Consider the following 25,313-nt stretch of genomic DNA (forward strand, 5'->3'; position numbering starts at 1 on the left):
TCGTGATCCGCCCGTCTCGGCCTCCCAAAGTGCTGGGATTACAGGCTTGAGCCACCGCGCCCGGCCAACTGGATCCTTTTTAAGACAATAAATAGGAACTCTAGTTCAGGTCATCCTCACATACTTGCTGTTCCCTAAATCTCGGCACACAGTGTGGAGGTGGATCATCCTTCAGGCAAAGCTGCAGAGATGCCTGCACCAAGAGCACCCTACTGCCTCCCATCTGGGCTTTTATATACTTGAGGACAGAAGAGGCTGCACAGTAGAAAACAAATGGTGGAGGTTAAAGAAGTCTACCCAAAAGGAAAGGCTCATGAATAGATAATTTATTACAACAGAGGGAAGGAAGAATTCTAGTCATTTTTTTAAAAAGTGGAGATAGGATCTTGCTATGTTGCCCAGGCTGGCCTCGAACTCCTGGCCTCAAGCAATCCCCCAACCTGTACCTCCCGAGTTGCTGGGACCACAGGCACATACCATCACACCCTGGCTAATTTTTTATTTTTATTTTTTGTAGAGACGAGGTCTCATTATGTTGCTTAGGCTGGGCTCAAGCGAGCCAGCCTCCTGCCTCAGTCTCCCAAAGTGTTGGGATTACAGGTGTGAGCCACGGCAGCCAACTACACTTCTGTTATTAGTATATTTACATATTTGGTTTGGTTATACTCAGAGGTCCTAAGGTGATGAACTATGACTTACCCAGAGTATCTAAAACAGTGTCTGGCACATAGTAGGTATTCTACAAATGTTGATGCTTTGAAATAATCTTACTGAGGTGGCCTTTGCAAATTCACATTTGAAGTCAAATATTTACTGAATAATAATTACAAATTGGGTATTGTGCTAGCTACATTTCCACACAATCTCATTTAATCCATAGTATTAGCCCACTTTATAGATAAGGAAACCAGCTTAGTAGCCTCTCTTTGGCTACACAACTTTTAACTTCTTATTAAAGCTCTTAATAACCAATAACTCCCACATCTCCCTATCCCTCATTGTAACAACTCTCACCTTTGCTTTCTCTGGGCTCAGGCACAAAGCATTGCAGAAGGGGGAAAACAAGCGGGGGGGGGGGGGTGAGGGGGGTCACAAAACCATGTAGGTTTGGCCCACTACAAATTCATACAGTCTAATGATAACTTGACTCACTGCCATTCTTCCTGCCTCACGGGTTCAATACCTCCAAATCCTCCTGTTCACTCAACTCTATTTTCAATCATCATAGCCTATCACCTTGCCCTCTGTCGCTTCTCTCAAATCTCTGTGTTCCTTTTCATTCAATGGTCCAAATCCCTAGTATGTAAATTACATCATGAGCATGACTGGTCCTGCTCTGGTGTCTTCTCTCCCCTCTCGTTCTACCTAGAATCCTACCACAAGACCAGTCTTCCTAAAAGAGATTTGGTTCATGTCATTTTCCTATCCAAAAGCCTTCAGTTGTTCCCTATGACTACAGGACAAGGATAGTACTGGCACACAAGGCCCTCTGTGCTCTGGTCCAAAGTTGTATTTTAGTTCCTTCCAATCCCCAGCACAAACTCTCTGCCCTGGCCAAGCCAGCTAATGACCAGTCTCCCACACAGCCCTTTACTCATACTATTCACCTGCACCTGCCTAGCCTACCCACGAATATCCTCCTCTTTCTCTCTGCCTGGTGAAATCCTGCCCATGTTTCAAGGCTTCCATCATGAAGCCTTCCTTGATGCAACCTACAGGACCTCTCCTGCCTCTCAACACCTAGTGGCACTTAATGTCCACATTTTCACTGGACTCTGGGCATATATGGAATCTTTCCATCTCCTATTATATTTTCGTAACTTAAAGGCAAGCATGTCTTAGAGTCAGTTACATATAATAAACATAATAAACACAGTGTTTTGACTGACCCAAACTGTCTTAAAATATTTCCTTTAGAATATCATGAGTGTTAGGCTGGGCATGGTGGCTCATGCCTGTAATCCCAGCACTTTGGGAGGCCAAGGTGGGCAGATCACCTGAGATCAGGAATTCGAGACCAGCCTGGCCAAAACGGTGAAACCTCATCTCTACTAAAAATACAAAAATTTGCCAGGTGTGGTGGTGTGCGCCTGTAATCCTAGCTACATGGGAGGCTAACGCAGGAGAATCACTTGAACTCAGGTGGTGGAGTTTGCAGTGAGCCGAGATCGTGCCACTGCACTCCAGCCTGGGTGACAGAGTGAGACTCCGTCTCAAAAAAAAAAAAGATTCTTCTCTGAAGCCTTACCACTTTCCTAAGCAGTATTCTTTGGGGAGTTCTCACCACTGAACATAGAGTACTCACACACATCTAGTGTTTTATATTTAAACTTAACACATGCACATAGAATCAGTCTTCAAAGAATTTCAAATTACAAGTCTGGATCCAGAAAGACCCTGGCCAATCCAGAGTGTGCTCACTGGACACCATTATTTAGCAGGGCAGGGCCAAGCTAGAGAAATGTCTGATGATCCGTGACTGCTGGAGACAGAGGCCCTGCCAAAGAACCTGAAAGGACTTTCCAGAGAGAAAAAATTGGGGTTAAACAAAGAGCTAAATTTAGTTGCTTCCTGAATGTGTTTTCCCAATCAACAGACCTAAAACAACACTGTTCCCCATCACAACACACACAGCTGGCAAAGAGTACTGCCAAGAGGAGTATAAGCAATTAGTGAATAACAGCTTATGTACTTGGTTGATACCACTTAGCATGAAGTCAATATATAGGGCACCAGCAGCAAGCTATCAGAATCCTAAATCCCAAGCCATCACCAAATGAGTAATAAACATGTTCTTTTGCTACAGTGGGGATTAGTAGAAAAGTACTTGGTATTCTAGGATATGAATGCCACAAGACCAGACTGTGGGAGCTCTCCAAGTTACTCCAAGTTACTTCTGTAAACTGATGGTCTATTCCTGAGACAGTATAGTACTAAAGAAAAGACTACAGAGATGTCCCTCAACTTAAAATGGGTGTTATCCCAATAAACCCGTCGTAAATTGAAAATATCTAAGTTAAAAATGCATTTAATACACCTAACCTACCAAACAAACACCATAGTTCAGCCTAGCCTACCTTAAACCTGCCCAGACCACTTACATTAGCCTACAGTTGGACAAAATCATCTGGCAAAACAGTACACTGTAGAATACTGGTTGTTTACTCTCATGGCTGCATGGCTGACTACTGTGGCTCCTGCTGCTGCCCAGCATTGGAGAATATCATACCTGCATATTGCTAGCTCAGGAAAAGATGTCAGTTCATAATGTGAACTACAGTTTCTTTCTTTCTTTTTTTTTTAGACAGAGTCTCAGTCTGTCGCCAGGGCTGGAGTGCGGTGGCATGATCTCGACTCATTGCAACCTCCACTTCCTGGGTTCAAGCGATTCTCCTGCCTCAGCTTCCCAAGTAGCTGGGATTACAGGCGCCTGCCATTACCAGCTAATTTTTTGTATTTTTAGTAGAGACGGGGTTTCACCATATTGGCCAGGCTGCTCTTGAACTCCTGACCTCGTGATTCACCCGCCTCGGCCTCCCAAAGGGCTGGGATTACAGGTGTGAGCCACCCCGCCCGGCCTGAACTACAGTTTCTACTGAATAAGTATTGCTTTCACATCATCCTAGAGTCAAAAAATAAGTCTAACCATTGTAAGTTGGGGGATCATCTGTAGTCTATTTGCCATTAAACTGCCCTTCTCTTCTTATATTTTTGCTCATTTTTTATTCACATTTAGAAGAGAAAAGGAGATGTGATGGGTAAGGTTTTCGTGGTTTTTTTTTTGAGACAGGGTCTGGCTCTGTCATCCAGGCTGCAATACAGTGGCATGACTTTGGCTCATTGCAGCCTCAACCTCATGGGCTCAAACGATGCTCCTACCTCAGCCTCCTGAGTAGCTGGGACTATAGGCACGTGCCACTGTGCCCAGTTAATGTTTTCTATTTTTTTGTAGAGACAGGGTCTCACTTTGTTGCCCAAGCTGGTCTTGAACTCCTGAGTTCAAGCAATCCTCCCACCTTGGCCTCCCAAAGTGCTGCGATTACAGGAGTGAGTCACTGCATCTGGCCAATGGAAAAGCCTTTACCAGCCGGGCGCGGTGGCTCACGCCTGTAATCCCAGCACTTTGGGAGGCCGAGGCGGGTGAATCACGAGGTCAGGAGTTCAAGAGCAGCCTGGCCAATATGGTGAAACTTCATCTCTACTAAAAATACAAAAATTAGCTAGGCATGGTGATCCCGGCTACTCACAAGGCTGAGGCAGGAGAATTGCTTGAACCCGGGAGGTGGAGGTTGCAGTGCGCTGAGAGCTGAGATCATGCCACTACACTCCAGCCTGGATGACAGAGCAAGACTCTGTCTTTAAAAAAAAAAAAAAAAAAAAAAGGCTTTACCTCTCTGGGCCTCATGTCCTCATCTGTAAAATGAGAAAATTATACTAGGTGATCAACTAACCTAACACTAACATTTTATGGTCTTAGACTGTTTCCCTATATAATCTAGTTTGCCTTTTTTCACCCAAACATTTGGATAGCAGATCCAATGGAGAAAGATCAACGGAGAAACTGCATTGACTGACTGCCCCTCGGTGAAAACCTGCTTAAGGATTGTACCTTGGAACTGGAACACAGAGAAAAAACCCCTGTAGAAGAAGCTGCTCAGTAAGATAACTGCCTGCTTGCTCTATTTCCAGCACAGACACTGCTTGGCAAAAGGGCTTCATTTTCACTCCTTGTCAATGTTAAGAACAAAGAGAAAAACCAGATGGCATAAAGTTGCTGGGCTTCCTTCCCCCTCATTGAACCAGCGGAGTGCAACTGGTCACTACATACCACAAGATGCCACACCCAAGTTTATGGCTAAGGACCAGCACATGTGGTTTGTAGTACGTTTATTGATAGGAAAACAGTTTTATATGACAGAACTTTTCAGTCATTAAAAACAAAAGAGGTGTGAAGATCAAGTTGGGGAGCCGGAGTGGGCAGTAGGAAAAAATTTCTACCTCTGCTGTTGTCCATGTTAGTAAATATTTTCTCAGGCTCTGTTAGATCTGAGAATCCTCCCTGATTCTCACTGTTATTCTCACTCTTAGCCACTTGACTCCAGGGCAGATCATAATCTTCCCAAGTTCAAAAAATCCTGAAGTGTAGGGCCGGGTGCGGTGGCTCATGCCTATAATCCCAGCACTTTGGGAGGCCATGGTGGGTGGATCATGAGGTCAGGAGTTCAAGACCAGCCTGGCCAATATGGTGAACCCCATCGCTACTAAAAATACAAAAAAATTAGCTGGGCATGGTGGTCCCAGCTACTCGGGAGGTTGAGGCAGGAGAATCGCTTGAACCTGGGAGGTGGAGGTTGCAGTGAGCCGAGATCGCGCCATTGCACTCTAGTTGGGGCAACAGAGTGAGACTTCATCTCAAAAAAAATAAAAATAAAAAAAATAAAATCCTGCAGTGTAAATAGTTTCAGGGAAATCACACACTGCATAATCCAACAGCCTCAGCAGTAGCACTTGGGCTACAGATACAGAGAGCTAGCAGCAGGAGCAGCTTTTTTTTTTTTTACAAAGATGGCAGTAAAAAAAGGAAGCAGTCAGAGGAGGATAGTTGGCTGATCTGGAGGAGTACCAAACTTAACAGATGATAACTGCCTTTGAAAGGCTTAAAACCTAGCAATTTAAATTAAACCCGATTCTGAGCTAGGCTGTTTGCCTTTACACAGGTGTTAAAAATGAAAGGACTTTGGCAAGTTACACTGTCACTGTCACTGCCACTTAAGGACACCACCTTAGTAAACAGGCATGCCTACCAGAATCTGCCAGCAAAAGACTGACATAATTCAGCAGTCTTGGTTTTTTTTAGCAGTCTTTCTTAGCCTGACAGTTGGCCTATTTTTTTTTCACATGGAAAGCACAAGCAAGCTACTATATTCAGCAAAACCAAATACAACAGAGTCTTACTATTACCTATAAAAAAAGCCATGTCTGACTTTGCTCCAAATGCAATTAGCCGCATCCACTGTTCTCCTTATAGCAGCTACCAGCATCCAAGATTTATATTCCTTATATTCCAAACTTTAAACCAAAATAAAAATATTATACTCAATTCCTTCTCTACTTACTAAAATGATTATGACTTCCCCTTTAGCTCTTAGATCATTCAATAACACAATTTTCAAACCATATTCCAAGAAGCCCAGTTGGTAATGTGGTTTGGTGGGAAGGGATGGGACAGGGATGTGGTGAATTACCTCTCTCACAGCTGCTTTAATCTGTTTTCTATGCCATGGGTTTGAAGAAAAGGTTCTAACGCTAAAACAAGAAACAATAATCACTGAGGTAACAGAACTAGATTGTCATCTACAGTGGCCTACATAAGGTACTATACTGTTACATGAAATTAGCCAACTTTCAATATCCTGGGCTAATAGCAGATAAGAACAGCATAATAAAGAAATGTAATTTATTAAAACTCTATTTTTAGCCAGTGATTCCAATCATCCATCTTAAACTATTTTTTGCAACAACAAATACTTAGTAAAACAGAGTTGAAGTCTGGTGAAATATATGGGCAGTAACAGGGAAGCCAAAGTAAAAACAGATCTGAATATTTGAATCTACATAGCAGGTCCTTTGCCTGTAATTGTTACTCACAACATACTAAGTAAGTAGTAGGTCAGATCCTGCCAGATACAGGATATACACAGACATCTAGAGAAATTACCCCCTAACCATGGCAGAATGCTGTTATTGGCTGCAGTCCCCAAGAGACAATAATACTGGGCCAGCCACCAAGCCACTTAAATGAATTCCTAGTGTGAGATTCTGACTCAGAAGCCAGGTCTTTCTGTTTTAAGCACAAGAGAAAGGCAACAGCAACCAGCAGGATGTGGGACCTGGTGCGACTCACCCGTACAGAACTCCTTGCTCACGTTGTGGGGCACTGTGATCCGTCGGTAGACAATGGGCTCTGACTCCAAGATGTTCTCATCATGGCGGTACCGAGTTGGCCTTTCATTTGGGATGCCCCGGGAACGGGTACCACTTCTCCTTTCATAGGTATCAATCTCCTCAAACACAGCTGCCTTGTCAAAAAGAGCCAAGTTCCCTTCAAAATCAAAATCTGTGTCTGGGATCTCCTCAATATCATCCCCGAAGCACTCGTCATCTTTATTCTTCATCTGGCCATTCTTTAAACCACTCTTCTTTGGAGTTGCCTGATTTGGGTGCCTGCTACTAGATGACCCTGGAGAAAAAATAGGGACTAAAGTCAGTGTATCCACAGAAAGCACTAAGTGAAAGTGGAAAATACAGTACATCAGTCCTTTGTGGAGAGCGTTACAGGAACCAATGTGAAAATGGTAAAGGTAAATATTGCAAAATCATATTAAGTAGCACAAACAACAAATGTTATTTGGAATAATACATTTCAAACATCACCCAATCTGGGTGGCTCACGCCTATAATCCCACGTTAGGAGGCTGAGGCAGGAGGACTGCTTGTGCCTAGGAGTTCAAGGCTGCAGTGAGCTATGGTCACGACACTGCACCCCAGCCTGGGCAACAGAGCAAGAACCTGTCTCAAAACACACACACACACACACACACACACACACACACACACACACACAACAACAACAATAAATATTACACCCAAGTAACTTGTTAATGAATATGAACTAAGCAGTACTCCTGGAAATCTTAACCAGTTATCCCCTTCATAAGGAAACTGGTAATGACAAAAGCTTTTCTGACAACTTACTATTAGCAAACAAGAGGAAGAGTAAGAACATAGCATGGTGGTTTTGATACAACGATAGAGGCAGGAGGCAGAAAAATTCTAGAGGCAGGTCCCTGGCGAAGCCCCACCTTCGAAGCTGAAAAGCGTGAGATTGTGGCCCAAAGTGAGAACTTATATCCCTGTTTTCCCACCAGAATGTTGCCTTTTCTTAAACCACTCATGGCCCTGCACCACCCTATCCTGTGCCTATAAAGACCCCAGACTCAGTCAGCAGAGATGAGAAACAGCTGGACGTTGGAGACTACGGCTGGATGTCAGAGAAGTGGCTTGACTTCAGAGGAACAGCTTGACTGTGTAACTGTGGAGAAGAATCCTGCTGGAGACAGCCAGACTTCAGGGGAAAATTACCTATCCACCACCCACTGTCCCCTTTTCAGCTCCCCTTCCCACATAAATAAAAATAAAATCACCCACATTTACCATCCTTTAATTCGTTCATGTGACCTCATTTTTCCTGGACACTGGACAAAAGCTCAGAAGCCATGAGTGCAGATACAAAAGGCTGTCACATTGGCCCTTTGCCCTCACTGGCAGAGGGCAGCTGCAGGCCCACTGAGCTGTTAACACTTAAGCCATCTATGGATGGCAGAGCTAAAAGAGCACCATAACACATCCTCTAGGGCTTCAGGAGTTACAGGCACCCCACGTAGGTGCTGCCACATGGCCTGCACTGAGTTCGCTCCTGCTGGTGCCCAAGAGTGTTCGTTCTGGCTCCTGCACCTGCTCATCTGTGCACTCACTCCCACAATGGGTAGAACACAGTGGGTCTGAGTGGAGTTTGATCCCACTGGCACTAAAACAGCCGGTTCCACGGCTTGTGCACTCCAGTTCCTGCCTCATTCACTCGCACACTCCCTTCAGCAAGAAGTTGAGAGCAGTGGGCGGAGTAAATGAGGTACCCCATCATGAGTCCCATGAATAGGTCAGGGAAGGGAAATATCCTGCTTCAGTTTGAGTCTGAACGTCTGGCAGTTGTTTAAGAGAGAAATACCCCCAGACTAAAAGAAGGCCTGGTCTTCTTTTAGCTTGCAGGAAAATACTATTCAGCTAGTCCTTAATTCTATGCTTACCCAGCAAGCAATCTTCTGATTTTTAATTTGGCCTTAGGCTAGATCCCAGCAGTGGGGAATCCCTGGTTTGTTCAAGAAATTCTACATTCTGAGCCAGGTATACACCTACCAATACAAATTGCTATACTGACTTACAAACCTTTCTTTAGACCTTTCGGTTAATGTGATCTCTTTTCTCAGAATTTTCTCTCTTCTGGGTAAGCAGTTTCTGAAACACCAAATAATGAGGGTCCATACCGAGCTGATCCTGTAGAGGCCACACTAATGCACATCCACAACACAGTAGCCAGCCACAACCTGTCTCTGACACCCTATTTGGCTACCACACATCAGTCAACAACTACTCTAGCAGCCAAGGCAGAAGGTCCCACAGAATTCTCCAAACCACCCACCCCCAGAGAATCAAGCTCTGGTCTCCATCTGACTACCCTGAAAGAGTGGATCAGGTGACTGGTATGCTAGACTGAACCTCTATCACAGTCTAAATAAATGGAAGGAGGGGTTTCACCATGCTGGTCAGGCTGGTCTGGAACTTCTGACCTCAGGTGATCTGCCCGCCTCGGCCTCCCAAAGTGCTAGGATTACAGGTGTGAGTTACCACCCCCGGCTGTGTGTACATTATCTAGACATTATCCTCTGTGTTCTTTTAACTTTGCCTAGACCATGACTGTGTGCCAATAAAACTTTATTTACAAAAACAGGCAGTGGGTTGGATTTGGCCCATGGGCTACAGTTTGCACAGACTTTTGATGCAGAGTATACACTTAGGGTGAAGTTAATTCGTAATAGTTAATGTGGATTCATGTTCGGAATGACCTTCTTGATACTTTTTAATTTGGGAGACCATCTTCATAGATTTGATTAAGTTTTGACAACCTCATTCTAGCTAAAGAAGGCCTATAAGAGGAATAGGGAAAGTGTTCTGCCATTTTCTTGTTTACTTATGATTACATTAATATTATTGTTACTTAACATATAGTTTCTTTATGAGAATCTTTTTAAGCCACATATACATTTTTATATGATTTAGTGAAAAATTGGCATGGCTGTAGAGTGTGAATGCACTTAATGCCACTGAACTGTACACTTAAAAATGGTAAATTTTATGTAATGTATATTTTACTGCAATTTTTAAAAAATGATGTATACCCACTAGCATGGATAGACTTCTTGTTATAGAAAGTCATATTTTCCTCAGATATCTCAAATACAGGCAGCAATTGGCTGGCATGGAACTTCATAAGGGTGCTAGTTTTCATCAATACATTAAAATTCATAAAGTTTAATTTCTACTGTTTTTAGTTAAAATAAAAAATAGAATATTCAGTATCTTCTTCCTACGTCCTGGTGAATCATTCCGTCCACACCTGGGGAAAACATACCCACTGAAGAGTGACCACTGGGCAAGAGACCTATTTCTAATAGGATGTTTTGATTTAATATTGAGGCAGTACATTGATAATCCTTATTCTCTTGTTCTTCCGTTGTCTGTGTATATTGCTACTGGTGTTATCCTGACCTTATATTTTCATACCCATTCTTTCTTCCTGATTCAGCTCTGCTTTCTCATCCCATTTCTACTAAACACACAAAAAAATTCACTGGGCATGGTGGCACACACCTGTAATCCCAGCTACTCGGGAGGCTAAGGCACGAGAATCGCTTGAACCCGGGAGGTGGAGCTTGCAGTGAGCCAAGATTTCACCACTGCACTCCAGCCTGGGTGACAGGGCGAGCCTCTGTCTCAAAAAAAAAAAAAGAAAGAAAAAAGAAAAAATGTACACACAATGCAAAAATGAAAAACGATTCAGTACGGCACAATGGTCAAATAAATAATTCAAAGGTAATAGGAAATGAGTATTCCTTTTTAAAAATAATGTTTGTTAACAGATGTTCATACCAGATAATGCACAAAATATGTAGAAAATCTAAATATTCACATAATATTTTGATTTTTCTTTTAGTAAAAAATTTGCATCCATCTTATGAAGTTTTGTATCCTGCTTTCTTGCTCAGGAGCATCCTTGAGTTTCATGAAAAAATTCTTCAAAGACTGTACCTTACTTTTTATAACTGCATAAATCATAGATCATACCATATTGATATACAGCACATAGATCATACCTACTGATTAACTTTTAAGTTATTTCTCATTTTTGCTGTTACAGACTCAGCCCAAACACACTATCTTTGATTACTCTTGCTAAAAAAAAAATCACTCCCATCTGACCACTTACAACACTGTGGGTACCACTGACCTAGCACTTATGCTATATTACCAACTTTGTTCTGTAGTTAATCTGTGTTCTTGCTCTAACTTCCCAAGGAGTTTATAAGCCAACAGAGGACAGGAATGATGTCATTCACACGTGTCACCCAACACTATGCCGGGTTCAGTGTAAGTACACAAAACTCCACTGAATTAAGAAATAAAAACAGTTACATATATATTTTTAAAAAGCAAACACTAGCCAATCAAAAGTTAAAAGTCTAAAAAGAGGTTATAAAAAAAGGGCAACTTGACATTAACTACAAGAAAAAGCAATAAAAATCATGCCAACTTTGTTGCATGACTGAAAAGGCCAGGAAGATAAAGTTGTTGACAATAATACAATACAAAAGAGTTATGAAGCAAGGGCTTCAGTGGAAAAAGTTCAGTCATGTCCAATATGACTGACAATGAACTATCCTGGAACTATTACAATGACTGATGAAAATAAGCAGTTGATCAATGAAGGAGAAGACAGGGTTAAGGAAGCAAAATGGGAAATCGTTCCCATTCAGATAAAACCCAAAGCTCCTGAAACCAGGTGACCAAGAATAAAGCTCAGAGGAAACAGGATATAGATACTGCTAAAGAGGAACAGGTAGAGGCACAAAAACAGTCATAGGAGAGAAAACAGGAAAGAATCTAGAATCCAAAGACCCAAATACTCTGAAGGCAGGTCAGACTTCCCAAATGACACTGGTAGAAGGCCGGTTATCCTGGAACTAAAGTTTGAAAAGCATGAGCTGGCCTGGCAAGGTGGCTCACACCTGTAATCCCAGCACTGTGGGAGGCCAAGGTGGGTGGATTGCCTGAGCTCAGGAGTTCGAGACCAACCTGGCCAACATGGGGAAACCTGTCTCTACTAAAAATACAAAAATTAGCTGGGCGTGGTGGCACGTGCCTGTAATCCCAGCTACTCCAGAGGCTGAGGCAGGAGAATCACTTAAAACCGGGAGGCAGAGGTTGCAGTAAGCCGAAATTGCGCCACTGCACTCCAGCCTGGGTGACAGAGCAAGACTCCGTCTCAAAAATAAATAAATAAAATAAAACATAAAGAAAAAGAAAAGCACGAGTCGCTTCTCTAACCACTAGCCCAGTATTTGTTAGCCCTAAACAGTGCACTAACCACCGAACACCAATATGAATGTTTGAAAGCACAAGCTGAGCATCCCTAATCCAAACATCCAAAATCCAAAAATTTCTGAGTGCCAACGTGGTGTTCAAAGAAAATGCTGATTGGAGCATTTTGGATTTCTGGATTAGGGATGCTCAACTGGTATGTATTCCAGAAATACTCCAAAATCCTTTTAAAATAATCCAAAATCTGAAACACTTCTGCTCCCTAGCATTTTGCATAAGAGATACTCAACCTTTATTTGGGGGGAGAGAGTGCAGCGTAGAAAGAAAACTTTTGCTCAGTTTCAAAAAATAAAAAATAAAAATAAAAAGCTAAAAAATAGTACCCACTTCATATCATGCCACATGAGGAGGAGCTACTGAAATGCAAAGTAGAAAAGTAAAGAAAACAAACATGACTAGCTGTAAAGTTCGCTCACAGCATGTTGACAAAGTGCCCCACTATAAAGACTAACAGGGTCCACAATGGGAGATGCCCTAATTCTGCCCTAATGATGCTGGGCACTGGTCACCGTTTCTTGGCTCAGCTGTAGGATTCTACAAACATAACTTACAACAAACCCCAGAGATGTGTATGTAGAAGGTTTCAGATGTTTTCCTGTACTCCTCTAAATGCAGAGCTGATTCATTCAAGACACAGACACTAAGGACCAGCTATGTTTTAAACACTGTCAGGAAAGCAGAGTGTGAAAAACATTTCCCAAGAGGAAATACTGACATCACAGGTCAGTAAGAGAATATAAAATAAATGCAAGGCAGGCTAATGTGCTCAGCTGTCTCTTATTCTTCCCTTTCCTCTTACTTTAATACAAATATTAGGAAGTCCTGAGTGAATAAGCTGTCTCAGTACTTGGCTAACTCAGCCCAAAGGGCCTGGCTCTGCATTAAACTGGCCTTTGGCCACTGCAAGAGAAAAACACTTCCACTGGAAAAGATAAACAGTCTTCCCAGATTTCTTTACCTTTCAATTACAAGGGCCATGCAAGTATTAAGACTGCAGGGGTCAGGCGCGGTGGCTCACGCCTGTAATCCCAACACTTTGGGAGGCCAAGGCGGGTGGATCACGAGGTCAGGAGATCAAGACCATCCTAGTTAACACAGTGAAACCCCGTCTCTACTAAAAATACAAAAAAATTAGCCAGGCATGGTGGCAGGCGCCTGTAGCCCCAGTTACTCGGGAGGCTGAGGCAGGAGAATGGTTTGAATCCGGGAGGCGGAGCTTGCAGTGAGCCGAGATTGTGCCACTGCACTCCAGCCTGGGTGACAGAGTGAGACTCCGTCTCCAGAAAAAAAAAAAAAAAAAGACTGCAGGCTGGCCGCCTTCCTGTGCCGTTTTTCTGCCAGCCTTTGACACAGAGGCCCTTTGGCCAGGACAACCTGTAACAAACCTATTGTTGTGTAACCCTCAATGCCACTTATTTATTGGTTTTTGTCACAAACACACTGTAAGGGGGAACTTTGTCCTGCACTTACCACACTAAAGGGTACCTGAATGTTAAACTACAAATGTTTTACTGCCAGATTCAACAGGCATCATGAGAAGGTGCCTGAGAATATATGGGACCTTCTTCTTAACTCTCAAATTCTAGGCCCTGGGTTTTCAAGCCTATTAGATATGAAGCACATCCAAGGAAGTTTAAAAGTCAAGAAGACCTCACTAGGACCATGAAAACTTGGCAAAATTTACTTCCTGCCTCAGGTGGCGGGATGACTGTTAAAATGAACAGACTGTTAAAGCCCAACCATATTGCAACAAGATAATATTGACCTTCTTTCCATTTAAAAGGTTCAATACCATTTCTCATTTCTCTCCACCTCCAGTAACAAAGAGAAAAAGGGAAATCAGTGCTAAACAGAGGCAATGTCATGCCTATAGGACCACCCCTCTCTAAATATAAATGAGCTAAAGGCCAGCTATCTACTTCGTTTGTTTTGAGATGGAGTTTCACTCTTGTTGCCCAGGCTGGAGTGCAATGGCACGATCTCGGCTCATTGCAGCCTCCACCTCCCGGGTTCAAGCAATTCTCCTGCCTCAGCCTCCCGAGTAGCTGGGATTACAGGCATGTACCACCAGGCCCAGCTAATTTTTTGTATTTTTAGTAGAGACAGGGTTTCATCACGTTGGCCAGGCTGGTCTCAAACTCCTGATCTCAGGTGATCCGCCCACCTCAGTCTCCCAAAGTGCTGGGATTAGAGGCATGAGCCACCATGCCCGGCCTCAGCTACCTACTTTCATGTTCTACAGGCAAAAGAGCCTTAACTTAACTGTTAAATTTTTATTCAAATGCATGTTACCAATGACTATTCAAGTTCATAGACTAAGATTTCAGAGAGGGATGCCTTTCATCTGCCCCTCATGGTCACCATTTTTAGCTGTGACATGGGATTTGATAAATATGAATTACACCCATACACAGAACTGCATCCTAAACAAGGCTTGGTTTCCCTCTGCTCCCTGGGACTGATGTTATATCTATTTGACAAACATTCTGAATGGTCACAGAAAAACTATTCTTTATATGATTCTTTAAACCCACTCCCACCCCAAGAGAAGAGATTAAAAGCTGCTTGTGCTAAATTATCAATGTTGGATTAGGTAACTATTATAAACCAACAAATTCCTCAACTCCTTATTGCAATCCTGAAAGAACACTTAAAAGCCAGAAATGAAGACAGATTACATTTCCTTCTTTCTTTTCTTTCTTTTTTTTTTTTTTCCTGAGACAGAGTTTTGCTTTGTTGCCCAGGCTGGAGGGCAGTGGCACAATCTCAACTTACTGCAACCTCCACCTCCCAGGTTCAGGCAATTCTTATGCCTCAGCCTCCTCAGTAACTGGCATTACAGGCGCCCGCCACCACGCCCAGCTGATTTTTTGTATTTTTGCAGAGACAGGGTTTCACCATGTTGCCCAGGCTAGTCTCAAACTCCTGAGCTCAAGCAACCTGCCCATCCTGGCCTCCCAAAGTGTTAAGATTACAGGTGTGAGCCACCACACCCGGCCGACAGATATTTATATAGCTTCATCAATCTACTAGTCTCAACGTCAATGTACATAAACTGGAGAAAATTCTAAGGCAGACCTTTCTACTTACAGGGCTCAATGAGTGGAAAAATAATTATAACTCTACCTTCTTTCAGCAACCTATTCTGAGCCATGTCTCATTACCAAATTCCCAGGCCACAAACATTTTCCAAACTAATCTGGATTCTAAATAAGTTCCTTGAAAAATAGTAACATTTTACTGCCCTACGATCTCTTTACCTTACTTATGTACAGTTAACAATCTAGAAAAAGGAAACTGACAAAACAGCAAAAGCAGAATAACCAAAACCTGGAAGCCACCAAGATGCCCTGCAATAGGTGAATGGAACTGATACATCCACACAATGGAACGTTATCCATCAATTAAAGAAATGAGCTATCAAGCCACAAAAAGACATGAATGAATCTTAAATGCATCTTGCTAAGTGAAAGAAGCCAGTCTGAAAGGGCAATATACTGTATAATTTTAATTATGTGATATTCTGGAAAATGCAAAACTGCAAAGATGGGTTAATAAAAAAATCAGTAGTTGCCAGGGGGAAGTGGGGACAGCTGAACAGGTGAGGCACAAGAGATTGTTTAGGACAATGCACTATTCTGTTTAACACTGTAATGACAGATACATGATGCTGTATTTGTCAAAACCCACAGAGCTTTACAGCACAAAGAGTGAGCCTTAGTGTGTGCAAATTTTAAAAAATCATTTAAGAGGTCAGGAGACCCCAGGATGGAATGCAGAATGTGACAAAACAAATTAACTGTAATATGAATATATGAAACAAGTCAATGAAGGAAATGGGAGACCTAAATAACTCTAGAAATGAATGGAGTCAGATGAAAGGCAAAAGAAACGGTACGTAAGTGCCATATTCTATTTGACAGTCTCCCACAGGAATGGGGATACGAGTTAATAATTCTGACACCACTATACATGTATACTGGAATTGAATAATTATGTAAAGAATGAATGACAATAGCAGACAGGTTTCTCACTGTTGGAGTGAGAAGTAACAGACAAGCAAAAGGAGAAGGCTAGAAGGATCCATGTGGTAATGGATTAAAGTTGGAGACATGAGTATGAACTCATTCTTAGTATAGTAAAATATACATAGTTACATATAGAAATATTTAAATATATATATATACTGGTTAAATATACACATATATATTTTCTTTTCTGTGAACTCTGCAGAGAAGTATATACACATATTTTCTTGCTGTCAGCTATAAGGGTGACACCCAGGAGCAATGAGCATACCTAGTGAAGAAGGAAGAAAGGAGAATTGGGGAGGAGGGGTGGGAGGGAGGGGGAGAAAGGAGGAGGAAGAGGAAGAGGAGGAGGAGCAGCAGCAGCAGCAGTAGTGGCAGTAACAAGCATCTTTCAGTGTCAGAAACTACCTAAGTACTAAAAACAAAAACAAAAACAAAAAAATTCCACTGGAGTATGTCAAAGGGACATGAGATCCAAGTCAAAGATTGGAGACTAGCCAAAACTGAAATAATTTGAGTAACAAAATAAAGTAATATTGAATTATAAGCCGAAGTATAAAATAAATACCCATGAGTACATGCTGATATAAATAAATGACTGAACACATAAACAAATGGGGGAGAAGAGAGGAATCTCTGGAATAAAAGAATTTCAAGTAATGTCTGAAGACGCTGTGTCCTCAAGGAGAGGGAACACAACTCCTCACTCCCTGGATGTGGGCTGCACATAATGATTTTCTTCCAAAGAGTACATATGTAACGGGGAAGAAAGAGTCACTTTACAGAGGAGAAACTAGACATATACTACTTTAGCCAGGTGATCAAGGTGAACATCAAAAGTTATAAACCATAGTGACAATATATACACTTGACACAAAGTGATGAAAATGGTACTTTACCTCTGTTGTCTTCCACCCCCAAACATATAACACCAGTCTAATCATGAGAAAAACATCAACTACCAAGTGAGGGACATTCTACAAAATACCTGACTAGTATTCATCAAAATGTCTAGGTCATCAAAAACAAGGAAGGTCTGAGAAACTGTAAGAGCCAAGCAGAGACATGACTACCAAATGTGATGTGATATACTGGACAGGATCCTGGAACAAGGGCATCAGGTAAAAACTAAGGCAATCTGAATAAAATATGGACTTTGTTTAATGATAATGCATCAACACCGGTTCAATAATCATAACAAATGTACATACCAATGTAAGATGTTAATAACAGGGAGAAAAATATGTAGGAAAAAATCATACGAATTGCTAATAAGGGTCATCTTCAAGTGCATGGAAGATTATAAACTGCCTATATGAACTTCTAACAAATCAACAATTTCTGGTAAAAGAAAAAAGATTTTCAGACTGGGCGACATAGTGAGACCTTCTCTCTACTAAAAATAAAAAAACTAGCCAGGCATGGTGGCACACACCTGTAGTCCCAGCTACTTAGGAGGCTGAGGTGGGAGGATTGTTTGAGCCCAGGAGTTCAAGGTTGTAGTGAGCTGTGATCGTATCACTGCATTCCAGCCTGAGTGTCAAGGCAAGACCCTATCTCAACAGAATAGAAGAGAATAGAAGAGAATAGAATAGAAGAGAAGAGAAGAGAAGAGAAGAGAAGAGAAGAGAAGAGAAGAGAAGAGAAGAGAACAGAAGAGAACAGAAGAGAACAGAAGAGAACAGAACAGAACAGAACAGAACAGAACAGAACAGAATGCAAGCAAAATAGAGAAGGTTAAAGTCCAAATGGAAAGAATCATTTTCTATCCAAGTATTCTACAATTTTTCTAAGGATACAGAACTCACAAGTGAATTTCAGTCTCATATTTGCAAACATCATCATTTCAGATAGTTGTTTCTTACGCACCAAAGGAAACTACCTTGAAACTGTACATTACATACATTAAAAATTTTTTTTAGGCCAGGCACGGTGGCTCACACCTGTAATCCCAGCACTTTTGGAGGCCGAGGCAGGCAGACCACCTGAGGTCAGGAGTTCGAAATTAGCTTGGGCAACATGGCAAAACCCCATCTCTACTAAAAATACAAAAATTAGCCAGGGAGCCTGGTACGGTGGCTCATACCTGTAATCTCAGCACTTTGGGAGGCCGAGGTGGGCGGATCACCTGAGGTCGGGAGTTTGAGACCAGCCTGACCAACATGGAGCCCCATCTCTATTAAAAATACAAAATTAGCCAGACGTGGTGGCGCATGCCTGTAATCCCAGCTACTCGGGAGGCTGAGGCAGGAGAATCATTTGAACCCACGAGGCGGAGGTTGCCGCGAGCCGAGATCGTGCCATTGCACTCCAGCCTGAGCAACAAGAGCGAAACTCCATCTCAGAAAAAACAAAAAACAAAAAACAAAAAAAACTAGCCGGGCATGGCAGCAAGTGCCTGTAGTACCAGCTCCTAGGGAGGCTGAGGCAGGAGAATCACCTGAACACGGGAAGTGGAGGTTGCAGTGAGCTGAGATCACACCACTGCACTCCAGCCTGGGCAACAGAGTGAGACTCCATCTCAAAAAAAAATGTTGGCCCCTGACACAGGTGTCACACCACAAGCTATTAATGTAATTCACCCAGCACACTAAAACCTTACTACAATGCCACCAGGACCACAGTGTGAGGAGCAACAATGGTAGCAAGAAGTATCTGGAATTTTATGTAATAAACTTTCTGAGTCCGGTCTAGAGAGACATAACTCACTCTAAATTGTGCCTTTCAGAAGGTAATGCCATAGCATGACTCTAGCTTATAATTTTAAATGAGTTCATGAATACTCATTTAAAATTTCTTTTGGTTGTTCGTTTTGAGACAGAGTCTCACTCTGTCACCCACACTGAAGTGCAGTGGCATGATCTCGGCTAATCACAACCTCCGCCTCCCTGGCTCAAGCCATCCTTCCACCTCAGCCTCCTGAGTAGCTGGGACCACAGGTGCACGCCGCCATGCCCAGCTAATTTTTTTGTATTTTTTTTTTTCATAGAGATGGGGTTTTGCCATGTTGCTCAGGCTGGTCTCGAACTCCGGGGCTCAAGCGATCCGCCTGCCTCGGCCTCCTGAAGTGTTGGGATTACAGGTGTGAGCCACTGCACCCAGTCTCTCACTTAAAGTTTCTAATACATTCTACTACCATCTCTGAGTACAAAGCCATCTAAGTAAAATGAGAATAGTTTGCCATTTGGAAGTAATTTTTTAAAACAACATTCATATTAATTTAAGGAGCATAACAGATTCCAGTGAATGTTATGATTCACTATCGTAACATTATTCTAGTAAATACGTTGGAGAAGAACAGTTCTAGTGAATTAACTGGTTTTGGAAGGCAGCTATGCTCACCACCATACCACTAACACAACTATGGTTTCATTTTATATTATTTATTTTATTTTTGAGACAGAGTCTTGCTCTATCGCCCAGGCTGGAGTGGCACAATCTCAGCTCACTGCAACCTCTGCCTCCTGGGTTCAAGGGATTCTCCTGCCTCAACCTCCAAAGTAGCTGAGATAACAAGCATGTGCCTCCACGCCCAGCTAATTTTTGAATTTTTAGCAGAGACGAGGTTTCACCATGTTGGCCAGGCTGGCCTCAAACGCCTGACCTCAGGTGATCTGCCCGCCTTGGCCTCCCAAAGTGCTAGGATTACAGGTGTGAGCCACCGTGCCTGGCCATAGCTATGGTTTTATAATCAGCAAATGGCATTTAATAATGGGTTAGTACCAAACAAAACTGGGCAGCAACACAGACCAATGCACATTCTTCTTGATGTGTCAGTAGGAATAAATACAGCAAATTAAAAATTGTCACTCTGCTAGAAAATGAAAGATCACAGAGATGTTTGGATCAGTCCTCTCCTCTCTTCTGAGGATGAGTCTCAAATCACAGAAAGAGAAGTTACTCAAGAATCCTCTGGAACAGCCCAAGTGCAGGTTCAACTCAGACACTACTACCAACATCAGTAACAGGATTTAAGTTTTTTTTTCCTTTTTTAGAGACAGAATCTTGCTATTTTGCCCAGACTAGCCTTGAACTCCTGAGCTGAAACAATCCTCCTGCCTCAATCTCTCAAGTAGCTGGGACTACAGATGTATGCCACCACACCCAGTACTTACTGGATTTAAAACATCACTGTTAGTCTCAGTAAACTCTGGGCAGACTTTTCCCGAAGGAAGTGGTAAGAGAGGGCAGGAAGCTCACAGACATCCCTAACACCTTATTTCCTTTCCCTTAACATCTTGAGGAACTAGGCCTAGAGGAAGAGAACTATGTTGTATTTTTGCGAAGCTCAGCCAGCATCCATTTTATTGGCGTAATAAAGGATTTATTTAAAGAGTAGCAGTGCTTATAGCTTATAGCCCTGAAACACTAGATTGAGAAGAAATATCAACTTGACCCTACTTACAGGAGTTGTGCCGACGACGGAAACTTTTGGACTGACTCAAGGATTCCATGTGCCTGTCGACATAGCTCTTTGAACACTGTTGCTGCTGGGGGGAAACGGCAACATCCTGGCTCTTCACATCTGTCCTCTTAGGGATATTCTGAGGGGCACTGCTGGAAGAGGTTGGCTTCTTGACCAACTTGCCTGTGCCATTCTGACTGATGCCCACTTGGCAGCCAACACCAGAAGGGCCTAATTCTGTCTGATGAACGTCTCCAAAATGTTGGTTGTCTCCAGGTCCTGGTATCTCCAGAATTTTTAACTCCGTAATGTCACCTGCCCTGAAATACACAAAAAAGCCAAGTTTCAAAATTATAATAGTGGTAAGAATGATGAAACTGAGATCATTAGCAAACAGCTACCCCTTTGCAGGACTGCATTTTAATGAGTTATCAGAGGCTAGGAAAGGGGGCTGTGTGCTTAAGGACAGGGGTCAGCCACCAACTGTCCAAGTGACACAATGCTGGCCTTTAAAAAGAGGTTATTGATAACAACAAAACTATATTAATCTTACATTCCCACAACGTTTAATGGCTTTTTTTTCATTCATTCACTCCCTTGCTCATTCAACAGGCATAAATATAAAATACTATATGGTAAGCCCTCCACTAGGAACTATTTTGATCTGGTATATAGAGATGAAAACCACTATGTGACCACAGGAACTCAGTCTGATCAGTAGAAAAGACAAGTACATATTCAATCAAAAGTGTTACATGGGCTGGGCACAATGGCTCATGCCTATAATCCCAGCACTCTGGAAGGCCGAGGCAGACGAATCACTTGAGGCGTTCGAGACCAGCCTGGTCAACATGGCGAAACCCTGTCTCTACTAAAAATAGAAACAATTAGTTGGGTGTGATGGTGCACACCTGTAATCCTAGCTACCCAGGAGGCTGAGGCATGAGAATCGTTTCACCCTGGGAGGCAAAGGTTACAGTGAGCAGAATGCACCACTGCACTCTAGCCTGGGCAACAAAGTGAGACTCTGTCTAAAAAAAAAAAAAAAAAAAAAGTTTAAGTGTTAAATGTTATGACAGGGGTGTGCATAGGAGACTAGAGAGCCTAAAAGCAAAATATTTAAGTTAGTCTGGTGGAGATGAATGTAATACTTAAGCTAAATCTGGCCAGGACAGGCGAAGGAGAGGCTAAGCAAAGAACAGTAGGGAGAAAGGCATCTCAGGTAGGGACTCAGAGACTAAGGAAATGTAGAAAATATGGCCTATGTGAGAAACTGCAAATGTTATGGTGATACTAAAGGGAAGGATGCTTGTGGAAGGCCATCAGGAAGTAAGGCTGCAGAGGTAACCAGGGACCACATCACGATCACAATGGATTTTCCCGGTGGCTATAGGGAAGGAGAAGAAACAAGAGGCAGTGGTACCAGTTAGAAGACCAAGCAAGAAATAAGAGGGGATGAACCAAGCAAGTGGTAATTGCAAAGGGAAAAGGGAGAAGGGATCAAGAGACATTTCAAATCCATAGGATTTTGGCAACTAAGTGAACACGAGGATTAAAGAGAAAAAAGAGTTTATTATGATTCCTAAGTTTCTAACGTGGGGGAAAGGTGTTATTAATCACAAATAATGGGTATGTCCTTGGAAAAAGAAATCTACAGGAAAACATAATAAGATTAGCTCCGAAAATCTTGCATTTAAGATACCTTGTGGGATATCCAATGGAAATGACCAGCAGATGACGTGTCTGTCTCATAATGGGCCTAAGTTAAAGATTTCAGGTCTCATTAATGTAAGGTACACATGAGATTGTCTAGAGAATAAAAGCTGAGAAAAGAACCAAAGATAAAATGCTGAGTAATTCAATCTTAACAGGTGAGAAGAAGAAAAGGAACATAAAAGTAAAGGAATGGAGGAATATGTGGAATACATGCAAAGAAAAACCAGAAATGACAGGGAAACTAAAGGAGAATACTGTACTTCAAAAGTTAGGGAGCACTGCCTGGGCACGGTGGCTCACACCTGTAATCCCAGCACTTTGGGAGGCCGAGGTGGGAGGATCACTTCAGGTCAGGAGTTCGAGACCAGCCTGGCTAACATGGTGAAACCCAATCTCTACTAAAAATACAAAAAATTAGCCAGGCGTGGTGGCAAGCGCCTGTAATCCTAGTTACTCTGGAGGCTGAGGTGGGAGAATTGCTGGAACCTGGGAGGCGGAGGTTGCAGTGAGTTGAGATCATGCCACTGCACTCCAGCCTGGGAAACAGAGTGAGACTCCATCTCAAAAAAAAAAAAAAAAAAAAGTTAGGGAGCATTGTATTTTTATTTATTTTTTTAGAGACAGGGTCTTGTTCTATCACCCAGGCTGGAGTGCAGTGGTGCTATCATGGCTCACTGTGACCTCCAACTCCTAGGCTCAAGTGATCTTCCTGTCTCAGCCTCAGGAGTAGCTGGGATTACAGGTACATGCCACCATGCTCAGCTAAGCTTTTAAATTTTTCTTTTGTAAAGATGAGGTCTCACTATGTTGACCAGCCAGTTTTGAAATCCTGGGCTCAAGTGATTCTCCTGCCTTGGCCTCCCAAAGTGCTGGAATTACAGTCATAAGCCACTACAGCCATGAGGGAACATTCAAATCAGATTGGGATTGAGATACTGTCAGTGAATTTGGCCATTAGGTTATTTGTAACCTTGGCAAAAGCTAATTCAGCAAGATCATTAGGTTATTTGTAACCTTGGCAAAAGCTAATTCAGCAAGATGATAAAGTTAGAAAAAAAGACAATGGTAGGGTAAGGAGGGTCTAGAGAATGAAGCCACAAAACATAGAGAAAGCAGACTATTCGGCTCTGACAAGGATGATGGGTTCAAGGGAAGGGAAATGACACAATACCTAGTGGCAAACGCAAGGTCTAAGGGAGAAGGTTGTTTTTAATACAGGGGAGGCCAAGGAATGAATATCGGAATGCAAAGAGGAAATAAACAGTATAGGCCGGGCATGGTGGTTCACACCTGAAATCCCAGCACTTTGGGAGGCCATGATGGGCAGATCACTTGAGGCCAGTAGTTCGAGACCAGCCTGGCCAACATGGTGAAACCCCATCTCTACTAAAAATACAAAAAGCGGCCATATGCCAAGAGAATACTAGCAATCAGACCTAGGTTCAAGCTCCACAGACCACCAGATTGGATTCAGAAGAGTCAGTCAGGACACTCACCTGAAGGTGACTTCTGGAACAAGACACTTCACTCCATTATGGAAAGGCCGGGTGAGAGAAATGGTCTGGCTGACCTGATCCACAGCTGACACTCTTCCCTGATAGACACCCAAGCTATCTCCACAATTGATGGACACAATACTTCCCAGCCAATCTGTAGCCATGTTTCAGATGTGAGACCACTGTGAAGAGAAGGAACTATTCAGTGTGCCTTGGTGAAAAGACAAACTTTTAATTAAATTCAGCAAATACATCAGGCTCTGTACCAAGTGTTGGTTAATAAAACATATTCTATCACATTGTTAACTAAGGTAATAAACCATGAAAAAATTAAAAAACTTTTTCAGGAGTATACATATTAATAAGTAATATTATTTAATACATATAAAGATCTTACAATTGCTTTAAAGCACATACATTGGATAAAGATAATATTTATTACACATCAAATCACACAAACTATAATCTGTTTATATTGTGTTTTAATAAATCTGCTGCCAAAATGCTTTCAAAGAGAGTATGTTACTGAGAAATAATATACTAAAAAAACAAACACTGGTAATGCCACTGTTGCTGATAATAATAATAAATTCTGGGTAGTTGCCTTTTGTTCTGTTTTTTTTTTGAAACGGAGTTTCACTCTTGTTGCCCAGGCTGGAGAGCAATGGCGCGATCTCGGCTCAACACAACCTCTGCCTCCCGGGTTCAAGCGATTCTCCTGCCTCAGCCTCCCAAGTAGCTGGGATCACAGGCATGGGTCACCACACCCAGCAAATTTTGTATTTTTATTTTTAGTAGAGACGGAGTTTCTCCATGTTGGTCAGGCTGGTCTAAAACTCCCGACCTCAGGTGATCTGCCTGCCTCGGCCTCCCAAAGGGCTGGGATTACAGGAGTGAGCCACTGCGTCTGGCTTTTTTTTTTTTTTTTTTTTTTTTTTTTTGACACAGTCTCACTCTGTTACCTAGCCTGGAGTGCAGTGGTGCCATCATAGCTCACTGCAGCCTCAACCTCCCAGGCCCAACCAATCAATCCTCCCACCTCAGCCTCCGGAGTAGCTACGACTAGAGTCCTGTGCTACCAATCCCAGCTAATTTAAGTTTTTTTGTAGAGACAAGGTCTTGCTATGTTGCCCAGGCTAGTCTCAAACTCCTGGCCTGAAGCAATCCCCCCACCTCGGCCTTCCAAAGTGGTGGAATTACAGACATGAACCACTGCGCTTGGCCTAAAAAAAATTTTTAAAGCCAATTGAAGGTACTACATAACACTAAACCTAACAACTACAGAATATATATCCTTTTCAAGTCTATACAGAATGTTCACGCATATATGTTGGGCCTTAAACAAGTATGAATAAAGTTAAAAAGACTGAGATCACATAAAATATATTCTCT

General features: G+C 42.4%; 1 protein-coding gene across 4 annotated transcripts in view; it reads right to left on the minus strand.

The window, feature by feature from the left end:
• Positions 1–25,313, minus strand: part of EDC3 (enhancer of mRNA decapping 3) — a 61,334-nt gene that overhangs the window by 16,909 nt on the left and 19,112 nt on the right. For all 4 annotated transcript variants that reach the window (XM_008015876.3, XM_008015878.3, XM_008015880.3 and 1 more), the window contains 3 exons: positions 23,922–24,103; positions 20,710–21,029; positions 6,905–7,240 (listed from right to left, as the gene is read on the minus strand). In XM_008015876.3, coding sequence (XP_008014067.1) covers positions 6,905–7,240; positions 20,710–21,029; positions 23,922–24,085 — 820 coding nt within the window. In that variant the 5' untranslated portion in view covers positions 24,086–24,103. The remainder of the gene's footprint in view (positions 1–6,904; positions 7,241–20,709; positions 21,030–23,921; positions 24,104–25,313) is intronic.

Source organism: Chlorocebus sabaeus, chromosome 26, assembly GCF_047675955.1.
Source record: "Chlorocebus sabaeus isolate Y175 chromosome 26, mChlSab1.0.hap1, whole genome shotgun sequence".
In the NCBI taxonomy this organism is placed as follows: Eukaryota; Metazoa; Chordata; class Mammalia; order Primates; family Cercopithecidae; genus Chlorocebus; species Chlorocebus sabaeus.